The sequence below is a fragment of the Festucalex cinctus genome, chromosome 2 (assembly GCF_051991245.1).
Source record: "Festucalex cinctus isolate MCC-2025b chromosome 2, RoL_Fcin_1.0, whole genome shotgun sequence".
Taxonomy (NCBI): Eukaryota; Metazoa; Chordata; class Actinopteri; order Syngnathiformes; family Syngnathidae; genus Festucalex; species Festucalex cinctus.
Window position 1 is genome coordinate 25,814,407 of NC_135412.1, and position 23,506 is coordinate 25,837,912.

The 23,506-nt window shown below is 40.6% G+C and overlaps 1 protein-coding gene across 2 annotated transcripts in view; it reads right to left on the reverse strand.

The window, feature by feature from the left end:
* ncam2a (neural cell adhesion molecule 2a) overlaps positions 1-23,151 on the reverse strand; it is a 254,258-nt gene extending 231,107 nt beyond the window's left edge. For both annotated transcript variants that reach the window (XM_077514022.1, XM_077514023.1), the window contains exon 1: positions 22,960-23,151. In XM_077514022.1, the coding sequence (XP_077370148.1) occupies positions 22,960-23,011 (52 nt within the window). In that variant the 5' untranslated portion in view covers positions 23,012-23,151. The remainder of the gene's footprint in view (positions 1-22,959) is intronic.
* Positions 23,152-23,506: the final 355 nt, after the last annotated feature.

Below are 23,506 nucleotides of genomic sequence, written 5' to 3' on the forward strand. Positions count from 1 at the left end.
TAATTGAAATCACGGTTACGGAGATCATTTGTTTTTTGGTGCAAAACAATAAAATGTTTAAATTTAAACATTATTAATCACTTCCAGTCATTTTAGAAATTTTTAAAATTTTCAATACTCACGTGATATTACATTAAATAATTATATATAAACCAAATCTATCAAATAACAGAATAGACTCCCTACTTTTTGCCCCGTCCCGTTCTTTTATAATTGACAGTAGAAAAATGTAGGTTTGCCAAAATACAGCCATTTCTCTCATGGAATCTGAAACTGTGTTTATTTCGTATAAAATGGGGCAATGATGTCATCTACTGGTGGTTGGGCGACAGTAAAGTTGTTTCCAAGTTTGACATTTACAGTGGAGCATAATCAGATTCGCCTCCATTTAGCACCGCTCTAAAAAATACAATTGACAAGTATACTTGTCAAAGGCAGTGAATGAGTTAAGACAAATACATTTCTTTGAAACACTATAGTTGTGCAAGTTTTTTTTTTTTTTGGACCAAACAACATTTTAATTTAAAAAAAAGTGCAAATACATACATTTAAACAACTCAAAATTAGTACTAATAATCCTTTTTTATGATCATGCCAATTTTGTAATTGTGGAGTATAGTAATTGAAATTGTAATTGAATTTCAATTAATTGCACAGCCCTATATGAAACATCCATCCATCCATTTTCTAAACATGGTCCAGCCATGACATGTTAGGTCCAGCCTTAACATGTCAGCATCCAAACATTAACACTCACGTTGGTCAATGAAGACAAATTAGCACAGTGGTTCGGTGAGTCAGTCTCGGGTTCGGCGGAGGTCAAGACATACGCCCGACTCAAATGTTTCATGATACGCCCTGTTTGGCCATCATTGGCCACAGGTTAGCATGCTACATTACTTGGCCTATTATGTACCGCAGGGAATTTGGTGCTCTCTGTAGTCCACTTGTGAATGTTGTGATATGTCGTGTGATTTCTTTATTGTTGTAATCCCTTCATATTTGTTGGTTTTTATTGTACATTTTATTATTTTATGTTGTTACTTTTTAGTAAAGGTATTTGCTTTTGTTATTCAAATATGTAATTTTAACTTTAGTATTTTAGTGTATATAACGTATTGTTATTCATTTTATTCTTATTTTTAGGATGACATTTACGTCACATCACGGCATTTCTGTCTCGGGACTGCAAATTAAATATTGTGTTTTAGCTAATTCTGGCATAATTAATGTTTATTAATACATACTGTCCCTGACACAAATAAATCGATAAAATACAAATGCTAACTACGTCGAGCAAAAAAAGAAATCAATCAAAAGAAATGGTCAGATGAATATGTGCTTTAAAAGAATTCACGGGTATAGAGGAACGTATGGCGTTCCACAGGGTTCAATTCTGGGGCCTCTGCTGTTTTTATTGTATTTGCTGGCCCTGGGTTCCATCTTAAGAAAACAATGGTGGTTGTTTTAAAATGCTCTAAATATAGAGTTGAGTTGGGTGATGGGAGTCAGCGTCCTAATGGCATCGTTTGCAATCCAGCACAACTAGCTATCGAGGAAAACTAAAGGAACACTTCCTTATGATGCATGGAGATGGGGAATACAATTTGAATTCAAGTTGAAGAGAGCGAGATTTGATGAAAGCATACTCTATCTGTTCATTTTGTTCACCCGGAAACCAACACCTATGTCAGGATATGGAAGGGGGAGGGTCATATTTCATATTTTAATAAATGGTTTGGTTAATGCTCATCGGAAACTGTTGGGAATTAGCACCACCAACATGGTTAAGAAGCACTGATTTTCAGTGAACCTTAACATGCATATTTCTAGAGTGTTGGTGGAAGCCGGAGTACCCGAGAGAACGCTCACAAGCACAACAAAAATGTGCACACTGGAGAACCCGAACAAGACTGAAATGCTCGATAGTGAGGCAAAAGTGAACTACCCCACCAGTGCCCACCAAGAAACCAATGAAGTCATTATGGATTGCGATACAAATAAAAAAGTTCCTACTCATCATGATTTCAATTTTACAAGGTTATTTCAGCAAGTGCTCATAATAAGGACACTAAACTTTATGTCATTCAAAATTATGTATTTTATTGAACACTGCTGCTCATTGGGCTACTGCCAATGCCAAAAAATATGAATAAAAGAACCAGTGAAAACTAGTGTTGTTCCGATACCGTTTTTTGGCTCCCGATACCGATACCGATACCCAGCTTTGCAGTATCGGCCGATACCGATACCATACCGATACTTAAGGTTTTTTTTCCTCAACATGAAAAAGCTGTCCTGCCATTGGTTCAGAGCATTCAGGGGCCAATAGGATATCTTAGATCGGCATGCAGTGAACATGTCACATACCAGTCAATGTCGTCACAAGATGCTGCATCCAAAATCCTATATTAGTGTTGGAATTAATGGTATCGGCACGTTACTTGTGAGTAGTTACCGATACCGATACCACTGTTTTAATGCAGTATTGGCACCTCTGCCAACATGGCGCAAAAAACAACAAAAAAAAACAACAACTTCCAACTTAGCGAAGCTTGGCCCGCCTCACACTCCTCTCTAGACTAGCACGTAGCAATCAACATGTTATCGGCACAGTATTTTATTTTATTGTTTACTCTATTGTTTAATTCTTTAATGCACAGTATTTTATTTTAATACTTTACAACTACATGGCAATTGTTCTGTTTAAGCACACAGTAACGTTGTTTGTTCAGTTCTACAAAAGGAGTGTATGTTGAAGTAAATGGGATTTATTATTTATTTTCTATTTTTACCATGTATCAAAATGGAATCGAGAATCGTGGAATTTCAATGGTATCGGCATCGACTGCTAAATTTCTGGTTTCGTGACATCCCTACTTGTGGGCAAACATTTGAGATACGAGCACTGGCAGTGAACTCAATTCACTTCACGACAAGCAGCGGTTTGGCAGATAGTGAACAATTCTTCAATCAGAAGCTTCAAATTCTTTATTTCCACTCACATCTGAAAAATGACAACATAGCAACAACATAAAGTTGCCTTAAAGTCCACAATCTTAAGGCTAACACAATGGAAAACGCCACACCACACACGGGGTAATGGATAGCATGTGATGGTGTCAAAAAAAACACACACAAAAAACAGCCATTTTTCTACTTCTAGCTCTCGAACTACGATACCTCTCTCCCTCTTCTGACCCCTCTTTGTCCTCATCTCTTCCGGAGAAACAAAATGACCCAGCCCTTAGATTAGCGGCGGTATAGCTGGCTCTCAACACCAAACAATAGTGACTCACTAATCCATCTCGGCACACTGACACAGAGCCACATTCGACCATCTCAAATTGGCAAAAAGTATGTTGTTTTTTTTCTGTGTGCACGGCAGCAAATCCACTCAAGCATCGAGGAAGGGGGGTCTATTCCCATTTGGAATCGCGTCTGAGTGTATTTTCAATTTAATGCTTCAAAAATTGATTTAAGCATCAAGTGTTGAAGGTTTGGAGCATCACGTTGTTGGATCATTTAAACTGATTTTTTTGTTGTTAAAAATCAGTGGGTGAAATGGCGTTGTAAGAATGAGTAAAAACGAGATGGTCTTGGTACATCTGTAGGAAGTGAAAGTTTCACAAACACCCACCTTGAGCTGCGCTGTCAGATAGTAAGCACATTGAATTGACAACGTTATAGTGGGCGGGATTAAGTTTGTATCGCCTCACATAATTGATTTTTCAAAGTTAAGACAAAAGACAAGTGATGATCACTGCACAGGAATAGACTTTTTCACTGTTGCTGGTTGAGATCTTCTTGACAGCTTAAATGAAAATATAATCTTTTCCTCATTTGGCTAACAGAAGACATTTATTCAATATTATACTTACGCTCGAATAGATTGTCATAACGTGTACAATATAAAAGAAAATGAAATTCATTTTCCATATCATTCAAGTCACACATTTCACACAATCTATTATGCCCAGGAATATTAATCAATGGGCCGGTTTCAATGGCCAGAGGGAGAATACCAGACACCAACTGAGCAACCAACAATCTTTGATTTCTAGAAACTTGAGATAAAACATTGTTCAAGCGTTAAAACTTTCCTTGATCTGCATGTACATTTTCAAATTGGGTTTCAACAAAACACTTTGAAAACAGGTTTCTTCTAACTTAAGAAGCTTTTTGTATTTATTTATTTTTTTTAACAGAATTAACACATATTATTGCAAATCAATTTCTTTAAAAAAAAATAGAACTTTTTTTTTTTTTTTTTTTTACCAAGGAGGCTCATGTAATTTGCTCCACTTAAACTACTTTCCAATTGATTCCACCATCTGCCATACTAAGCAGTCAATTCCGTAGAAGTAACATTTCTCATGCCCATTGGACAGACCCAGGACCCAATCCATTACATTTACCCAGTTGAACATGGGGTCCTACAGGCCCCGGCCCCGACTATTTTCATTATACCAAGATCCATTAGGTGAAATTATGGGCTCTTTCGGGATCTCACATCTTGTTCAGTCCCTGTGAGGTCCTGGTTATCAATGAATTTAAAATGCTGCTTTTAACTGAAAAGAGTTTAAACTGTTTACCACAATCTTGTGGGTATCATTCAAATAGGCTGGTACTATTATGTCTCTGCGATCTTAAGGGAGCATCCGGCTCCATGTACCAAGAGCTAAGGAATTGTTTGGGCTGTGAGCTTTTCCCATTGGTTACCCAATGTTATGGACACTCTCCCCCTTGACATCAGGCAAGCCTGCTCGGTTGAGATTTTTCAGGCAAAATTAATATATAGGGATATGCAGCTGTGACAAAACCAGGAAGCGCCGACACCATGGGAATTGGGAAACAAACTAACCTAACATGGATGAATGGACTCTGCAATAATTCTTGTTGATGGTTGAACAGTGGCGCTTTGTGCATTCTTACTGGTAAAGATCTTTATGCTTTATGCTTATCTTTATGCTCAAAATCTTGTACAGAATGTCCCATTGCTCCCAAGTAAATCAATCACCGTGGAGCAGTCACAAATTGATATTGTGGAGAACTCACTTGAGTGAATCACAATTATCACTCTGGCTATTGCCAGGTTAGTATTTTCTACTTGTTTTCTGTCGATCTGTAGATCACATTGACTAAAAATGCTCTACAAATAGTTATCATTATTGTTATTATTAACTTAAAAACATACATAAAAAAACTACTACTACTACTAATAATAATAATAATAATAATGGTAATAATAATAATAATAATAATAATAATAATAATAATAATAATAAGAAGAAGAAGAAGAAGAAGAAGAAGAAGAAGAAGAATTATTATAATAATAACGCCTTTCACGTTATCATGTCTCAATTCGTGTCCTGAGTCTTTGGATAGACCAGCAATCATGACCGCACATTTTCATCTTTTTGACCTCAATATGGCGGCACGGTGGCTGACTGGTTAGCACGTCCTCCTCCCAGTGCTGAGGACGCAAGAACGAGTCCAGGCTTCGGCCTTCCTGGGTGGAGTTTTCGTGGGTCTTCTCCGGGTTTTCCGGGCTCCTCCCACATTTCAAAGACTGCATGGCAGGTTAATTGGGTGCTCTAAATTGTCCCTAGGTGTGCTTGTGAGTGTGGTTGTCCATCTCTGTGTGCCCTGTAATTGACTGGCCACCAGTTTAGGTTGTACCCCGCCTGCTGCCCGAAGCCAGCTGGGATAGCCTCCAGCACCCCCCGCTACCCTTGTGAGGAAGAGCGGCTCAGAAAATGGATAAATGACCTCAATAGACTCGTTTAGCTTTGTTCCTGACGGCTTTTGAAAAATTCTCCCCAAATTTGACAATAGTTCCACATAAATGCTTGGGCACACCGAGTGTATCCGCATCCCATGCATGATCACTTGCTGAAGTAGGTGCCGTCGAGAGCTTATGAATGACTGCACTCCAATTTCCAGATAACTTTCTGGTCCTGATTTTATCCTCCACTTCATCATCACCGCAGGAACCAGAATTGGACAGCAGAACATTTCGTTTAATTCTCAGTATTTCAAATAGACGCATTCCAGGGAATTGGAGTGCATCTGTCTGCTTTCAAGGTGTTGATGTGCAATTTTGCTGAATCTCCCATCTTGGCTCATCACACCGAGAGCCTTGAGCAACCGAGGGGCACAAAACGTCAAAAGCAAGAAACAGTAAGCAGAAATCTGAATACAAAAAAGCTCACAAACAGCCCCGATCTATTTCCCGATGATTCACTTTCCACTTTCATTTGCAAGGACACCGTTTGATTTGCACACTCGAGAGTTTGACTTGACAGCAGGATGACCTATAAGCTTCCATCAGCTGCCCACTGTCACAAACAAGCAACGGTCGGATGCTGAAGCCTCACCGCACTGTTGCACAAATCTATGACGGGGCAACAGTAACAGCACCCGCTAACATCTGGGTCATGTGTCATGCTGAGCTTTATCACGACAAGCATTTTTAGCCCCTCAAGCACTTTTTGCCCCTTACACACCCGCGGCGGTCGCCCTCCGCACACTGGAAATAGCGGAGAAGTAATGACAAAATATTTGGCGCCACAGGGAGACAATAGATGAGATTGTAGTCTTGCTTCCTTGGCAACAAGCAGCAGCGCAGTAAGAAATCAGTTCGTTTTCACTAACAAACCTGTCTCGACAAGTGTGCTTAATTAGATATTGCATCATGTCACTGACAAACGAACAAGAATAGAATAATGACTGTGATGTTTTTTTTTTTTTTTTTTTTTTGGTTGTTTTTTCCACATTGGACTTTGGTCCTTACAATCCCCCAAAGGATTCAAGCAAGGATTCAAGAAGAAAGAGTCAGTACCTTGCTAAAGGGCACCTCGACAGTAGTCGGGGAATGGACTAGAGACTCAACAAGTATGAGCTGAAATTTCTTTTGCCTGCAGCAGGATTTGAACCAAGATGTGACGGTTGGTTCCAAATGCCAACTCCTCACGGATGAGCAACTGACACTGAGCTACTGGTGCACTCGGTTTATACAATAAAATGCATTTTCTTGAGCTTTTTCTATAGTTTTTGGAAGAGAATAGAAAGTACTGGCGTACTGTAGTGTGCAGCACACTACTGTGAGAGAATATCAGGTGTGCCGCGGGAAAACCATCCGACTTCATCCTACTTTACTTCAATTATCTTTGTTTGTCTATGCCGGCATTGGCAAAACAATTAAATGTCAGAGAACGATGTATCTTTGTATCCACCCGTTGCCATTCATGCCACAGAAAAAGCTCATGGCTTCACACAATAACCACAAAATCCCGTCAACAGCACGCACCCGTATAGCCCCCCCCCCCTCACTCTTAAATAGCTTTCTTTTTTTTTTCTCTGTACTTGTATATAATATGGTTCCCCGATTTTCTGGTATCCTTTATTAACTGAGTAAATAAAATGAATGAATACAAATTCTGAACATAACATACCAATTAAGTAAATGCTTTTAAATCTAGGTTAAAAAAAAACAACAAAAAAAAAAACAAAACAACAACAGGGATTTCTAGGGATGTTCAATACCAGTATGAGTACTCAACTCTTGGGTCACCACTAATGATACCAAGTACTGATACCATAAAATATTAGAAAAAAAACAAAACAACAACAGATAATTTTAAAGAAAGACCTACAGTATATATCGCAATATAGCATTTTTCCTTAAAATTGCATGAATTTAATGGCAATTTTCCATTCTTCTATTTTATCATTTCCAGTTCCTGATTGTAATACTAAAAGTGGTCGCTGCCGTGGGTACCGATAACTTGAAATAAAGCCGGGTATTAGCCCGATACTTACATCTGGTATCAGTATGTGGCCATCCCTACTATTTTCCTATACCTATGGATTAAAGTCTTTCAAATACCTTTTAAAATCATGTATTTAAAAATCTAATTCTTGCACGCTATGCTCTTTTAGTAATTTTAGTAAGCTATTTTTTTTTATTTACTTTTTTTAAAAATGTCTAATTCTGTAACTCCTTTTAAATGTACTTTTAATTGCCATATGTGAAGCATATTTGTGCTATAAATCAGTGATGCTGTTTTATTTATTTATTTGTATATATTTATTTATTTATAGTAAATTTCTAAACAATGTGAACATTGTTTGCTTCTTATTAAGACCCATCAATTTTAGGAGAATATTTTTTTGCAAAAAATAGTGAGTTATTCACAAAATTTTATGGTATACTGTATCAGCTTTGTGTGGAAAGGCACTAAGTACATTTGTGGGTAAATTGATACCATTTAATTTTATACATATTTATTAATTACTGTATATACTTTTTGTGACATTTTTGTTTGGTAGTGTGCTGTGACATTTGTCTAATGCAAAATAGGTGCCCGGGCTCATTAAGGTTGGGAAACACTAAGGTAAGGAATATATGAGATATAAAAACACAGAAAGCAGGAAGACTCCGACGTCATCCTGTGCCCCCAACCGATGGATGCTGCCATGAATGGTGGTTTTACTAAGGGGTTTTTTTTGTTTGTTTTTTCCCCATCTAATCTAAATAACCTTTACAGTATGAAAAAGTTTTATGATGGTGACATTGTATTTCCATGATGTCCCTCGAGAAAGCATTTCACAAAATCTGAACTAGTTAAAAGGCAAACCAGCGTCCTGGAATGCAATATACAGTCAATAAAACAAAACCTAAATTAGATCAATTCTGCCCAATAATAGCATTGTGCATATGATTTAAGTGAGACAAACAAGATGATGAGGTTATTATCTGTAAATGTGTGTTTGTGTTCTTGGCTTTGCCGTGAACAAAAAAACAGCTGCCAGGTTTTTATTAAGTCGACTTTGTGGCACAACATGAATCGTTTTGTGTCCAGAGCGTTGAGTGGTTAGTCATCGTGGTAATCCTCGCTGTGAGGCACGCAGTCGTGACTGAGCTGGTTACCATGTCTAATCTTGGCCATTGCAAATATAATGATAAGAGTAGAGCAGTCCTCGGCGGGGCGCGTGCCAAGCGCCGTATTTGTCACTTGGAATTTTACACGGTTGCCAGCTGACTGACTTTTTAGGATAAATGTAGCCAAAAAAATGATGTGCGTTTTAATTTCATAGATGAACAAACAAAGGCTGCAGTAATCTCATCCAGCTTTTCCACATGTATCGTTGTAATCTTCAACCTTCACATTTGAGAGACAATAGTCGTGCTGCAATGAAGACAAAGCCGGGAGTTTTCCAGACAGGAGATGCACAGGTGGGGGAGCAGCACGACGCAAAGGTTATTGTTGGACTCCTGGGGGCCCTCGGTGAACTCCTCATTTCTGTGGCGTTTTATGTAGCGTGACGGTTCCAAATGAAACTCCCTGATCGTGTGGGAGTGCTCTATTAATTTGGGACTCGGGCCGCCTCCGCGGGGAGGGAGCTGCAAAGGCGATGCGGCAGCGGCCGGCGTAGCTTCTCATAGCTTATTGACCGCGGAGACGGGGTGCAACATTTTCTCCACATCTGCAGATTTCAGCACAAGCGCTCAGACGAGCTGTCGCTGATGAATGACAGGCTGCGTGATGCGAAAGTTAGACTTGACTCGAGAAAGTCAACCAAAAAGATTTTCTAATTTAAGGGATAAATAGTGAGCCCAAAAAACACCAACGAGAGCTTCCGAGGCAAACAGTGGTGCTTAAAAGGCTCGCTCCCCTAGCAGATGAGACGTGTGGTGTGGGAGGACCGAGCACAGTGCGGCGTGAGCAAATGAAAAGAAAAAGAAATCAAAGGTGGAAGTCAAATGAGAAACAAAAAGAAGCTGGCCCACGTTGCATTAGGCAATTCCGTTTGAAGTTCGTCTGGCATGAAGAGGCAATCAGGAGAGCCGAGACTGTTTGGCCGCACTGCTACCTCCCACACGACAACCAAACCTTGTCTTTCCCTCTCATCTACTCCTCATTAAGCACCACCTCTCATAAAGAAGGATATTGGCCACCAGGCAAGACAGCACAACTCTCTTTTCAAGATGGCCTCTCGTTTCATTGGCAAGTAGGAGCAATCCTGCAAGGACAGCCAGCAATATAAACTTATCTGGCAGATGATCTTTGGCGCCGATTACACGACTGCTGCTGAACTGGTGTGAGCGGAGACTGGCAGCTGGGCCCATCTTGCATGGGTCACTGAACATCAATTTGCCCTGAGTTGCTCTTATTAAGACAGTGGTTCTTAACCTGGGTTGGATCGAACCCCAGGGGTTGGGTGAGTCAGTCTCAGGTGATCGGAGGAGGTCAAGACACGCACCAAACTCATATGATTTGTAATGATACGTCCTGCTTGGCCATCATTGGCTCCAGGTTACCATCTATGCTTCATTTCTTGGCCTATCTGACTGTTGTGATGGTTCGTGTGATCTCTTTATGATTGCAATCCCTTCATACTAACTATCTTGAGCGATAAAAAGAAATTTGTCGGACAAATATGTGCAATATGAATTCACGTGTGTAACGTAACAAATGGTGTTCCACAGAGTTCATTTCTGGGGCCTCTGCTGTTTTCATTCTCTCTGCTGCCCCTGGGTTCCATCTTAAAGCGACAGCAACATGAAAAATCAACTTTTTGGTGCTTTTAGCCGAGCTAAAATGCTAATTTCTCACTAAACACATGACAGAAGTGATGTTTCCCTGCATTAGCTCCTCTCTGAGAAATTGTAGGTCATTCTGCTCTCCATGCACCAACCCCTCCCAACCTGAGAAAAAGGGGTTTGCACTCTTTGACGCCATAAGGTGCGGACCCACCCCCGCACCACATCTGCAGACTAAACACACGCCCACTTTCCCTGAGACCTCCATGGGATATTGACAAAAGTAGCCTTTATCCGTAAACATTCTGTCCAAATGAATTCAAAGCAATCAATTATTCTTCACATTTGCAACGCCAAAGTTCAATGACAATTGGCTGTTTTAAAATCCGTTCTGGCTGACACTTGTGTAAACTACAAATAAAAGTGCCTGGTTTGCTTGCTTTTCTGTGGAAAATGGGTGTATTAATTTTTATTATCAGGCTTGTATTGCCAAAACGTACAGGACTCCGTCACATTTAGGGGAGCATTTTTTACTATAAGCTTTTACTTTACTCATTGTGATTCGTCAGGCCGTCCGTCAGCTTCTCAGAATGTAGCTGTGTAGTCTCCTCTCTAGTGTGTGTGTGTGTATATATATATATATATATATATATATATATATATATATATATATATATATATATATATATACATATATTTATTTATTTATTTATTTATTTTTTCAACATGGTAATCTGGCTTGTATCCAAAGCCAAATGCTTCAGCGTTGAATGGTAGTAGCCCAACGGCGCCGATTACGGAAGCCCAACACGAAAGATGTACATTGAAATGAATAGAGCAGTCAAATTGACGGGTGTGGAGGTAAAGTAGTAATTACTCCTAAATATTTTTCTATTTTTAATACGATAAAATGGCAGTGCAGTAATGATATATATACAAAGAGAGGAAAAGTCAAAAGATCTGGAATATTGTTGATCTATGTAAAAACAGAGTAACAACAAATGTAATTTTGAGGACAGTCAAAATGACTGCTCTGGGAGATCTAGTTTAAATTAAACTACTGTGGTGTAATCCCTTTAAGAAAACAGCGCTGGTTGTTTTAAAGTGCTCTATAAATGTTGAGGTGAGTTATGTGAGTCAGCACCCTAACTGCGTGATTTGCAATCCAGCACAACTAGCTATTGAGCAAAACTGAAGGAATACTTCCTTATTTTGCAGGTGATGGGAACACAAGAACACAAACGCTTTCTGAATTCAAGGTGAAGGGAACCAGATTTGACGAAAAGGATACTTTCCCTATTTATATTGTTAACCAGTAAACCGTATCTATGTCAAAAGGGAGGGGGAAAAAAATCTGATTTGATTTTCCAATAAAGAAGGGTTTGAGGAATGAGCACAAGAAACAAGGCTAAAAGCCACTGTTTCAAGATCATTTGAATAGCTCTTATTTCTGATAAAAAACAAAAAAACAATCATGGTGTGTACAGCATATAAACAACATAATGATACAAAACAAACCCAGGCTTGCTGAGCAATGAAATAATCAAACTGGCTGAAAGACAAGAAAGCATTTTTCACACAAAGCATCACGGTAATAAAATGAAGCACCCTCCCTAGTCTTTAGTCTTAAATCAATCAGTCACCGTTTTGGACCCGACTCAGACATTTTTAGCAGCTTCTGCAGCTAATGCTCCGTGGACGCTAGGCCCATTACCACAAAAAAAAAAGAAAAAAAAAAGCACCATCAAAAAAAAATATGGCTTTGTAATAAGCAGCGTCCTGCTTACCTAGTCGTCATCATTAAAACATTAATTAGTCCGTCTCTGTCATGAGGCTTCCTCTTTCCATTATCCATCTATCATCATTTTGTGTCTGATATCCTCCACTAATTCAAGACGTCAGCCTCTCGGCTTAGATGTTGAAGCCCAGTTTGTTATTTGAAAGGCGGCTCATAGTCAACACTGCAAGCAAAACAGGACGTGGCATTTGAAAATGGATGAACGCATTAATCCGTGTTTGGGTGTATTATCATCAAACGAGGCAGTAGCACAGTTAGGAAGAAAGTGCTTAACTTTGGACCCTCAAAATGGAAAATAGTGAAATTGGATGCAGAAGAGAAGACAGGCCAACTTGCTTTTGGAGCACTGCCAACCAGCCTTTGAGCAAGGTACCCAACCTACAACTGCTTCACGGTAATACAGCCGATCCACTCTCTGGTGTGTGACATTTTGTCCCTACAATCTGAGATGAGAGAAACTATTTCATCTTCACGCATATGTGCAACCAGAAAATTGTCACATTTTATATTTTCTGTCCTTGAAGACAAACGCCTGCTCCACACTTAAGTCAAGTTGTTCATGGGTCATGCGGTTATTGTGTTATGCATGTATTATGCTTATGTGGTTACTATTTCCTTAATCATGAGCTATGATATGTTTATGCTGGTCATGGGTTCCCTGCGTTATGGATGTATTATGCTTATGCAGCTACTATGTCCCTTAATCGTGATGATAGTGTGATGATGATGATGTTTTAGCTGTTTTCGCCACTTAGGTTTGCAAAGTTTTATGCAGTCACTATGTTATTTATGATGATAATGTGGTCAGTTGCTATGCAGTTAATATGTCCTTTATGATGAGATATTATGCTTATGCAGGTCAGGGGGTCATTATGTTATGGATGCATTATACTTATACAGTTACTATGTCCTTCATGAGGATGAGATGATGTTTTAGTCATATTAGCCACTTAGTTTTCAAAGTCTTATACAGTTACTATGTTCTTAATGATCATCACGTGATAACATGGTAAGTTGCTATGCAGTTACTATGTCCTTTTTGATGAGTTAGTATGCTTATGTAGGTTAGGAAATCATGGTGCTTTGGGTGTATTATGCTTTGCAATTATGTCCCTTGTGATGAGAATGTGACGATGTTTCAGCCATATTAGCCCTCTTAGTTTGCCTGCTTTTTGCAGTTACTATGTTTGTTTTGATGATAATGTGATAAAGCTGTCAGTCGCTATGCGGTTACTATGTGCCTATTTTAGCTTACAAACAAGAATTACAAACATATAATGTTGAACTACCTTCCATTCAGCAAAGACTGCCAACAACTGGTGAGAGTATTGATATATATTCGCCTTACAAAATGTGCGTACAGGTGGGCAACCAAGGATGGCTGCTGATAGCTGTCGCCTCTTACCCATGAATAAATACATTCTAAAAGCTACGCAGACCAAAATACTGTCAGGAGAAGGCAACACGGGAATGGCAAAGCCTCATAACGTGTAAATATGAATAATAAACAGCAGTCGTCTACGACCTCAAACCTCTGCCAGGCCATCACACATCTGCCATCTGTGAAAACAAGCGTTAACGACTACCATCTCGGATCTTAAGAGCTAAATGAAGATAAAAATCCATCTATCCAGGGCCACATGCTTAGTCATGGGCCTACACAAGATCAACAAATTTCAACCACCCGACAGTGTAGCAGCCACTCAGCACAGTCCATATTTTCAGCGTTCCGTCCCACGTGAACGTGACGAGCCAGCACACCTACTGCTTGCCAGTGTCAGCCAGCATCCTGGCCTGCTGCGGCCCATTAACCTGCTAGCAAGACTTTTCGGATGCAATGCGGCAGCCAAAGTGTTTCCTACTTGGCTAGTAGGGAAGTAAGATGCCTCCTCCAATCACATCAGTCTGCTCTAATCTGATTTCATCTCAACACGATCCAATTACATTTTATTAATTTTGGCTCAGTGTGACTCCGCGGAGTTTGAGTTAATCTCTGGCGATACACTTTAACGAGATGCAATCAGATTCACTTGAAATGAATACATTTTGAACATGCTCTCTTCCCGCTTTCGTCTGCTGCGCACGTGCTCTTCACATGCCGCCCTGTAAGACGAAACTCCCGGAGGGGAACATTAGTCACTTCCATGGTGACGGGGAGCCTTGTGAATGAGAACAGAAGGAAGGTTGGCAGAGGACGTTATGGTGCCAAATCTTGTTGAAAACCTGCCAAATTCTCACCGACTGAAATACTGAAATGTCAACTCACATCTCGTGCTTGTTTGTTCCCAATGCAAAAAAAAAAAAAAAAAGGCAAGTCAATACACTTTTATTTAAGTGTGAATATTTGCAAAAGGTCTCCTAATCCCCACTGCTAATCCTTTTAACTGCACAGCTTGTACCCCTTTTAAACTGCCTTTGAGCAAGGCGCGTCTCTTCTTCAAAAGTGCTGCACGGGAGCCGACCTAAAAAATAAAAAAATGAAAAAATCCCCATGAACAACTTATTCAAGAGATGCTGTGTGTTTTCTTAAGAAGGAAAACAACGCTGTGTAGCATGTGGAAGTGCTGAAACAACGCATTGGGGCAAAGTTTTAGTCACACCGAAAAGGCTTTAATAATTTAACAGCTCTACAGCTCAGAGGAACATAAGTAGGTAAAAAAATTTTTTTGAACATTTCTTGAACTTTATTTCCACCAAGACTGCTTGGGTTCATAATGGAACTAGGGACAGTGTGCAAAGTGATGTAGCGGACGGAACTTGGTGAAATGAGCACGAAAGGGCACAAACACACACGCACACGCACACGCACACACATTAGGTCTACATTTCTAGTGGGGACATCTCATTGACATGCATTGCATTTCCTAGTCCCTTACCCTAACCTTAACCATCACAACTAATTGCCTAATCCTAACCCCAACCAAATCCCAATGGGAAACCGCACGAATGCTATTTTTAGACCGCAAGGCCACGTGACTTCAGCAGTTTAAACCCGGAAGTGGGTCAGAAAGAAGCTCCCAAATTAACAAGCCATGCAAATAGTGCTTGTTTTGTACTCGTTTATCTCCGGAAAAACAACATGCCGAGTAAACACAGCTGTTATGGAACTTGCAGAAACCACTCCAGACACTACAACCGTCCACACATATGAAAGATGTATTCTTTATTCGTTTCCCGAAACCAAAAGTTAAAAGTCTTGAATGTGAACAGGGATCAACTTGTGCGGACGTCCAAAAGAGCAGTTTAACGCCAGCGAAGTGAAGCCTTTCACCTTCATATGGAGTAACCATTTTGTTGGGGGCATGCTTCGAGATGACAATCCTGCCCTTGCCGGCCACCACCGTGACGAAGAGGTAAAGCGATTGTCTTTATTTTTATGTTTTTTTTTTGTTTTTGTTTTTTTTTGTTTCGTGTTTGTCACTACCCCGACAATAAATGAATGACGAGGAAAAACGTTAAAATGGCGTTGTCACTTTTGTAAGGACCTGTCTTGCTTACCACCTTTTTTTTTATTTTTTTGCCTTTCGTGCAGCTGTGACATGTATGAAAATTTATCCGCAGGGTCTTTTCTGGATTAAGGAAAGGGGTTTAAAAGCAGGAAGATATAATAATTGAAATAATTGAGGTTGAGCGAGTGTTGTTGGTTGTGCCTTAGAGACACACACACACACCCTACACACATATTGCAATAAAGCAATAAAAATGTACCCCAAACAACTATCAAAGACGTAAGACAACCAGATATGACAGACAGGGCATATGGTGGTAAAGGAAGGATAGCTTGTTGAAACCGGAGAATGTCAGTGTCAGTTGCTTAGGACAATGTATTGAGGAGGATAAAAAAACTTTACCTGTGGATCAGGTCGGCTCTTTTCGTCGTCTTTTTCAGCCCTCTACACGCAAATCATATCTTCAATTAAACATTAGTATGTTCTTCGACGTCTATACAAGTGAATTTGGCACCAGGGATATTCTCGGACAGAATTAGTAGATTTAGCGCAGTAGGCATCTCGCTAGTAGACTTTTTACATTTGTGCAGCATGACTAGACCGCAGAGTTTGACCCTCCTCACTAGACTCATGGATATTGAGGGGTATATTCACTAAGAATGCGCTGCATCCGGTAAAAGCACGAAATATTGCACTACAACTGCACCCGCAGTCTGCACCCAGTACACACCTATTGACTAAGGATATTGTTCTAATCATATACCGGCGCAAACACGCCCACAAAACTGACAGCTTGGAGCAAATTTGCACCTGATTTACCACACTTGGCAATGGATTTGCACCAAGAACATGGTTGTTATAGTAACAGTTGCGAGAAAGATGACATTATCAGAAAGTGAGGTTGGACCGAGAGTAAGTGTTTATAGCGCCATTAAGCTGTACAGAGCAGAGAGGACGACGACGACGTCATTCATTCATAAAGTACAAATTATTGGTGCGATCATTTTTTGAAAATATGTTTTCAGAGGTTGGCATGGGCGCACAGAATCCATCTGGCAAGTACAAATGATCGTAAAATGTCTCCCGGCCATTGCCGATCAGCCCGGGTTACGTCATGTGTCCTGAACCAACATAGAAAAATGTCTGTCTGTCTGTCTGTCTGCTCTCTCTACGTGATCAGCCAGAGAGCGATGGTGCACCGTGCCATGCACTGCTGTCATGATCCCGGGATCGAGGTTGCGGCAGGTTTAAACAAGCTTTCCATAAACGTTATTTGTGTCACGCAAAATCCATGTGGTTATTTGCGCTGGCGTGAGTGAATTAGACGCTGTATATCAATGAGTCTCATTTGCATTGGGGTGGGCATATTTTGCATCAAATGTATGCAAATGACCTAATTTACATACGTGCAAATAACACCGCCGCACCGGGGCGCAATCTGGTTGGCAGCGCACTTCGTGACGGATTTCGCCATCTGCGCGTTTTTAATGAATTACTCGGGATTTACACCAGATGCGGCTGCGGTGCGTTCCGGCAACGCAACCAATTAGATTCCATTCATTCGAATGGTGCAATTTACACCGCTTGCGTGTGCGTCGCGTGTCGACTGCGTCTCAGCTGCGGCGTGCCGCAGCCCTTCCGCAAGGATAGATCGATTTTCTATTTTTGCCGGATGCCGCATCGGTCGGCCTCCGGCAAATGGCAAGCTAGCACAAAACACATTGAGCGGGACAGGAAGACCGACGCAGTTTCAAAATAAATTTCCGGTTACCTTTCAAAATAAAACACTCGCCAGCTCCTATTTCGCGAGCATGTTAGCAAAACGTGATGTGGGCGTATGTATAATAATAAAAGACTTTCTGTGTGTTTGTCCTTGTTTTTAATGCCACATGATCGCGCGCGGTGACGCGAGACACGGCGGGAAGTGTGTTCTATTACAAGTGTATACATGCATGAAAAGAAATTAGACAAAAGTCAGTGGCTACAAATGCTGACTGGAAATTGAAATGATTTTTTATGATCATACTGCATTTTGTTTTGTACAAGGACTTTAATGACTATGAGTCAACTACGCGGCGCTTATGCAATAGACGATTCAACACTTTACACTGGACCGCCTCTGATGTGCGAGGGGTTAGCTGGCCTCAGGCTGTGTCCAAAACTTTTTGGTTCCTTTCCTTTTTTGCTTTGATAAAAAGAAAATAAAAAAAATAGGAAGGTGTGAAGAGTGAATCAAAAGGGAAAGCAGCTGAATCTTCAAAGCAAAAGAGTTTGGACCAAACCAAAAGGTGTTTTGGAGGCCAAAGAATGTTCAGGGGTTTGTTGGGTGGCGGGGAGGGAGGGAGGGACTTAGGGGGGACCCACGGGGGCCTGGGCGGGCATGACCACTCAGTCTCTTTTCACGATTGTTTATTTGTGTCATGTCTCTTTCATGGTTTATTCCACGCTTTAGGTTTGAATGTCTTTTTCAGCTTTTCTTTTTTTTGTGCAAGTCAGTTGACAAACTTGTTTCTTCATCAGTCAACTCAAGCTAACGAGAGGGAGGTTCGGATGCTATTTGGTCAACATACAAAGCTCAAACTCTGCTACAAGTGGTCGGCGACGGAGCTGCCGCACCGCAGCTGTGCGAAGCCCGTGTGAGTTGGCCAAAATATTGATGCCTCCGGAGCACGCAGTCAAGACGCACCACACGGCAGCCGCACCGCACACGCAACTGTTGTAAATCCCGGGCTAGGCGCTCACTGATTGCTCCATTTTTACCAGTTAGCGCCGCGCAAAGGCGACGCAAACCTTTAGTGAATGTGCCCCTAAGTGTGGTGACGTGTATCGTGCGGGTCCCCATTCAAACCTAAACTCTAAAACCGAGTCTTCACCCTCAAAAAGGGGGCTGGACTAATGGGGACTAGGGGTGTTAAAAAAAAAATCGATTCAGCAATATCGCGCAATTTTTGAATCGATTCAATAGGCGGCTGAATCGATTTTTAAACTTCCATTTTTATTGGAAAAATATTCAACAAAACGTCTTACTTCGGGAAGAATGTTATATTAATGAACATTAAGCCTTAATATTTTATTTCAGTGCTGTTGAACATGAAACAGATTACCATCTGTATAAGACTGAAGTTTCAGATAAATAAATAATACATTTTCATCCCAATCTTATACTATACAAGTTTACTGATTAGTTTTTTCTAAATTTGAATTTAAAGTATTGCAACAATCGACTTATAAATTTGTATTGGGATTAATCTGTATCGAATCGAATCTTGCTTGACCTGTGAATCGTGATACGAATCGAATCGTTAGGTACTAGGCAATTCACACCCCTAATGGGGACCACCAAAATGTCCCCACAAGGAGAGTAAACACCCAGAAAATGATGTGATATATACCTGCTCACACACACACGCACGTGCACGCATTCACATCATATCACAATAAAGCGGGATAATAAATAGCATATCCATAACAATGAGATTGCCCTTTGGACAACATAGAGGCCTGCTGACTCCAGTCGTTCTTTAAATGGCTTCCTTATACATGGTTGCCTCGAGGGTGTGATTGCACTTTTTTATACACGCAGACGCCTTCTGGACCATCGCTCAAATATTACAACCATTGCAGGACCACGGCACACACCATTCCAGAAAAACCCGTGCAGCAAGGCTGATGCGGATGTCTAGAACAGGACTTGCATAAATATTTATCCCCTCGGAATGTGCGGTTTATTTTAAGACGTGTGTGGTTCTGCGTCTTTCTTTCTCCAACACGCCGGTGTGATCAAGCGCACGAAAACAGGCAGTACATGATGTGAGCAAACCTCAAACACACGCTTCAACCCTGGCTCGGGTTGCAATGAAAGACACTGAGGCGCAGGGGTATAAATCTTTTAAACCCTGAGCCACTGACATTTCCCCCCTGAGAGATACCGCGGAATATCTTAATTACGCCACTTAACATCACATCGGCGGGTCCCCCGCCCGGCGAGCCCAAGCAACCATGTAATTCATTGTACTAAGCGTCGGTAAAAGCCGAATACATCAACCGTCAAGGATGCAAAGTGCAGAGTGGTTGGTAAACTGGGATTTCAAAAGCAAATGTTTTCCTGGAGAGGCTGCAGGGGATGTTTGCACAAGCTAGTGTAGTAAGTTAAGACAGACACGCGGTGGCTTTCAACTCAAGCTGCTACATCAAGCAAAACAATTCCAGTGTTCATTTCCTCTACAAGTGATATTTTTTTGCTCCTTAATTGAATATCTAGCCAGTTTTTATGCTAATTCACATTCAGTTCAGGGTATTGTCTGGCAGCTCAATTACAGAGGACTTTTGCCACCATGAATGGATGATAGATGACGAAAATGGCTGCTAAAGCGTGATGAAAGAGGACTGCAACAAAGGAACAAAGTCGATACATATCCCCGCATTATGCTAGTTAGGGCAGAAGTCGAACTCGCAGGGGGATTTACGCCAGATGAAAATAACACATCCTCCTCTTCCTCACGTCAATGGCAGAACATCAATTTGGACAGACTTCTCTGGGAAAAGGCAGCGCACAAGCTTGAGACCTCATTAAATGAAGGACATGACACAAACGATGTAGTTGTTGTGTTCACTGTTCAATGTAGTATGCGATGACGAGTGATCCAATTTTAGTCACTGGACACATTCTAATGGAGGCTATACCGAAATAAATTTACTAGGGACAACATTAGGTACACTGTAAAAACAACAAAAAAAATCTGTTGTTTTTATGGGAAAAAGTGGCAGCTGTAGTTAACCAGGGAAATTCAGTTAAAAAAAAAATACAGTAGAAATGTAAACAACTTTACAGAACAACTTATTTTACTGGTTTTGAATGTACAATAAATAATAGCTGCTGCTGAATTTTACCGGGCCTCAATGTACAATGAACAGAATCTGAATGTCAATTTACAGAATTTACAAACATTACAGAACAAAATAGCATAAAAAGCAACATGAACTTGGAAAATGGTACTTGATTTATTTGTATAGTGCTTACGACCTTACAAGGCCCTCAAAGTGCTTTGCGGTTTAAGTACTCATTTCACAGCATCAAAAACAACGGTTAGATGACCTTGCTCATGGATCTTAAACACCATAACATTGTGCTAGGAACAAACCAACAACATCAGGGGTGCAAGTTGACCCCTCTACCACTGACCCATGCTAACCTGTGGTTGCTAAGCTGTCAGTAAATGACTGTTGAATCTACAAGTTTAAAAATGGGATATACACAGTATTTTTTTACAGAGATATTCTGGTAACCACAGCTTCCAGTATTTGTTCTGTAAAAACAAAACACAAATTTTTAAACATGGTTTTACTGTATATCTAAATATTCTCATCTGTAATATGAATTTGTAAAATGCATGTTTCCAAAATGTATCAAAAAACCTACTGACAAAAAAACACTCCAATAATGTAATTTTTAACTGTATCCGAATGTTTTTTGTTTTGTTTTGTTTTTTTGTTTGTTTGTTTTACAGGGAGGCGGAAGCACGTTCTCGATCTTACGCCCTCAGCAGGGAGGGAGGCGGACGTGCTAACATACACCGTTCTGCCCCTAGATGTACATAGTAAATGTAAATGGTTTTCTATTTAAACTTTATTATGTTCTTATCAAACATTTTGCATATACAAACTACAGTACATGTAAAACTTGTAATACATCCCTCGCTTTAATGCGGTTCACTTTTTGCGGTCTCGCTGTATTGTGGATTTTTTTTTAAATGCAATTCTGCATGTATTTTCTTCTTTTTTTTACAGTAGTGTACCTATTATATATAAAATTTATGAAGGTTTGAACATTTAGAATGTTTAAAATAGAGAAATGTGAGAAAAAGTAAATACCTTGATGAAAAAAAGTGTATAAACTGTGTGGTGAGGAGTTTCAAAGCCTTAAAACATTTATATTAAATGTAAAATATAAAGCTAGCTACTTCACTAGCTATTTCATTTATTGCGGGTATTTTTTGCAACCTAACCCCAGCAGAAAACGAGGGAACACTGTTTTCATGTAAGTGTTTGAAAATCCCTCATATTATTTATCGGTTTGTGTTTTGTATGAAAGGGGCCATAATTAGTCTGAAATTCCACATGACATATACTGTTCTTATAAGCATAATTCTAATCAAGATATCATGCTTGCCAATTAAGCAACACAACACATACGCAAAAGTTGCAGCAAATCAACTGTGCTTGCAAATGGAGACTCAATCATTATTGGTGACATTTTGAGACATCTGGTTTAGTATCATGTCAGATTTTTCTAGATCAGTGAAAGGTTGCCAAACGGTGCATTCGCTCGTGCAGGTGTCCCTAATGAAGAGTCCGGATGGGGGAAGAGACGCGACACTTCGCAGCCCTCTACCCCCACCTGTCGCCGTGTGCATGCAAGCGGCTGTATACATAACATCAATCAAGCAAAGTGACATCTGAATGGAACATCGGCTGCTCATGAAGCAAAGTTCGTTTTAAGTGCGCGAAGCGGGGAAACGCTGGCAACACGCTGATGGATGACATCGTTGCAACTGGCAGTCCCCAAATAGCTCCAATGTTCGTCCACTTTCATTATGCATACCTGAGACTCGTCTTGATAATCACGACATCTGCTAATTACACATGCGTGAGGCGCACACAAAGCGCATATTTGCCGCCTTGCATGCGCAAACTTCTCAACGGCACTCCTGACTGCAACTGCGGCACCGTGCGCGTACAAATGTCTCACTTTGGATCATCTGAACACTGCAAGGCCAACTGGTCAGAAGGGGAGGACGAGAAAAGCATGAGCCGCATGCACGATTACCGAAATGGAACACAAAAATCCTTCTAATTGGGAAGTTGCACGGATCTGTGCGAATACATTGTAAATGCAAAACAATCGAGAAACACTGAACCTGAATAGCAGGCTGTGTATCTTCTTTAAATAACACACAAAAATAGAGAGAGCTCCCTAATAATCCCCCAACTGCCCCCCCTCCTTTCAAAGCCCCCTGGCTCCTGCAAAGACGTGATGCAACTACAAAACAAGGTCCAGTCCAACATTCCAGCCCCTGTTTCAGTCTACAGCATGCCAAAATCAAGTTGCCCACAAAGTCACTATCAGATCACGCTTTCCGTGCACACGCGCACGCACATTTTACCTTGGCTGCCGCACACCAACACCGCCAAGAGATGCACGAGTTGGAGCATCATTGCGGAGCAGGTCGTTCGCAGGTATAGAAAGACGCCGCGCAAGAAAAACACACGCAAGGCTCGTCCCGGATTCCGTTCATCCACTCCGTCTTGGACTCCGCGGGCGACTGTGGTCCACTGGTTTTTATCGACTCCTTCCTCCACCCCTTCCTCTGCGCGCGCTCCCGCTGCCACCACGCTCGTTCATCGAGCACGCGCTGCCTGCACCTTCCCCAGCAGCCAGCAGCTATTCTGCCAAGCCAACGTCGCTGTTGGCCAGAGGTGGTAAAAGTAGCCACAGTCACACGCTGTACTTAAGTCCAAGACATTTTGCAAATAAAAAAGGACTGGTGATTTAACTGCTACATTTGACATAACTAACAAAGAAGCTCTAACTCCAAAATGTAGTACAAAAGTAAAGATTAATTATTGTGTAACTTATTTTGAAAACTTTCTTCTTTAGGAAATTGTGTTCATTCTGAGATAGGGAAAAAAAAAATCTTTGATTGACACAGC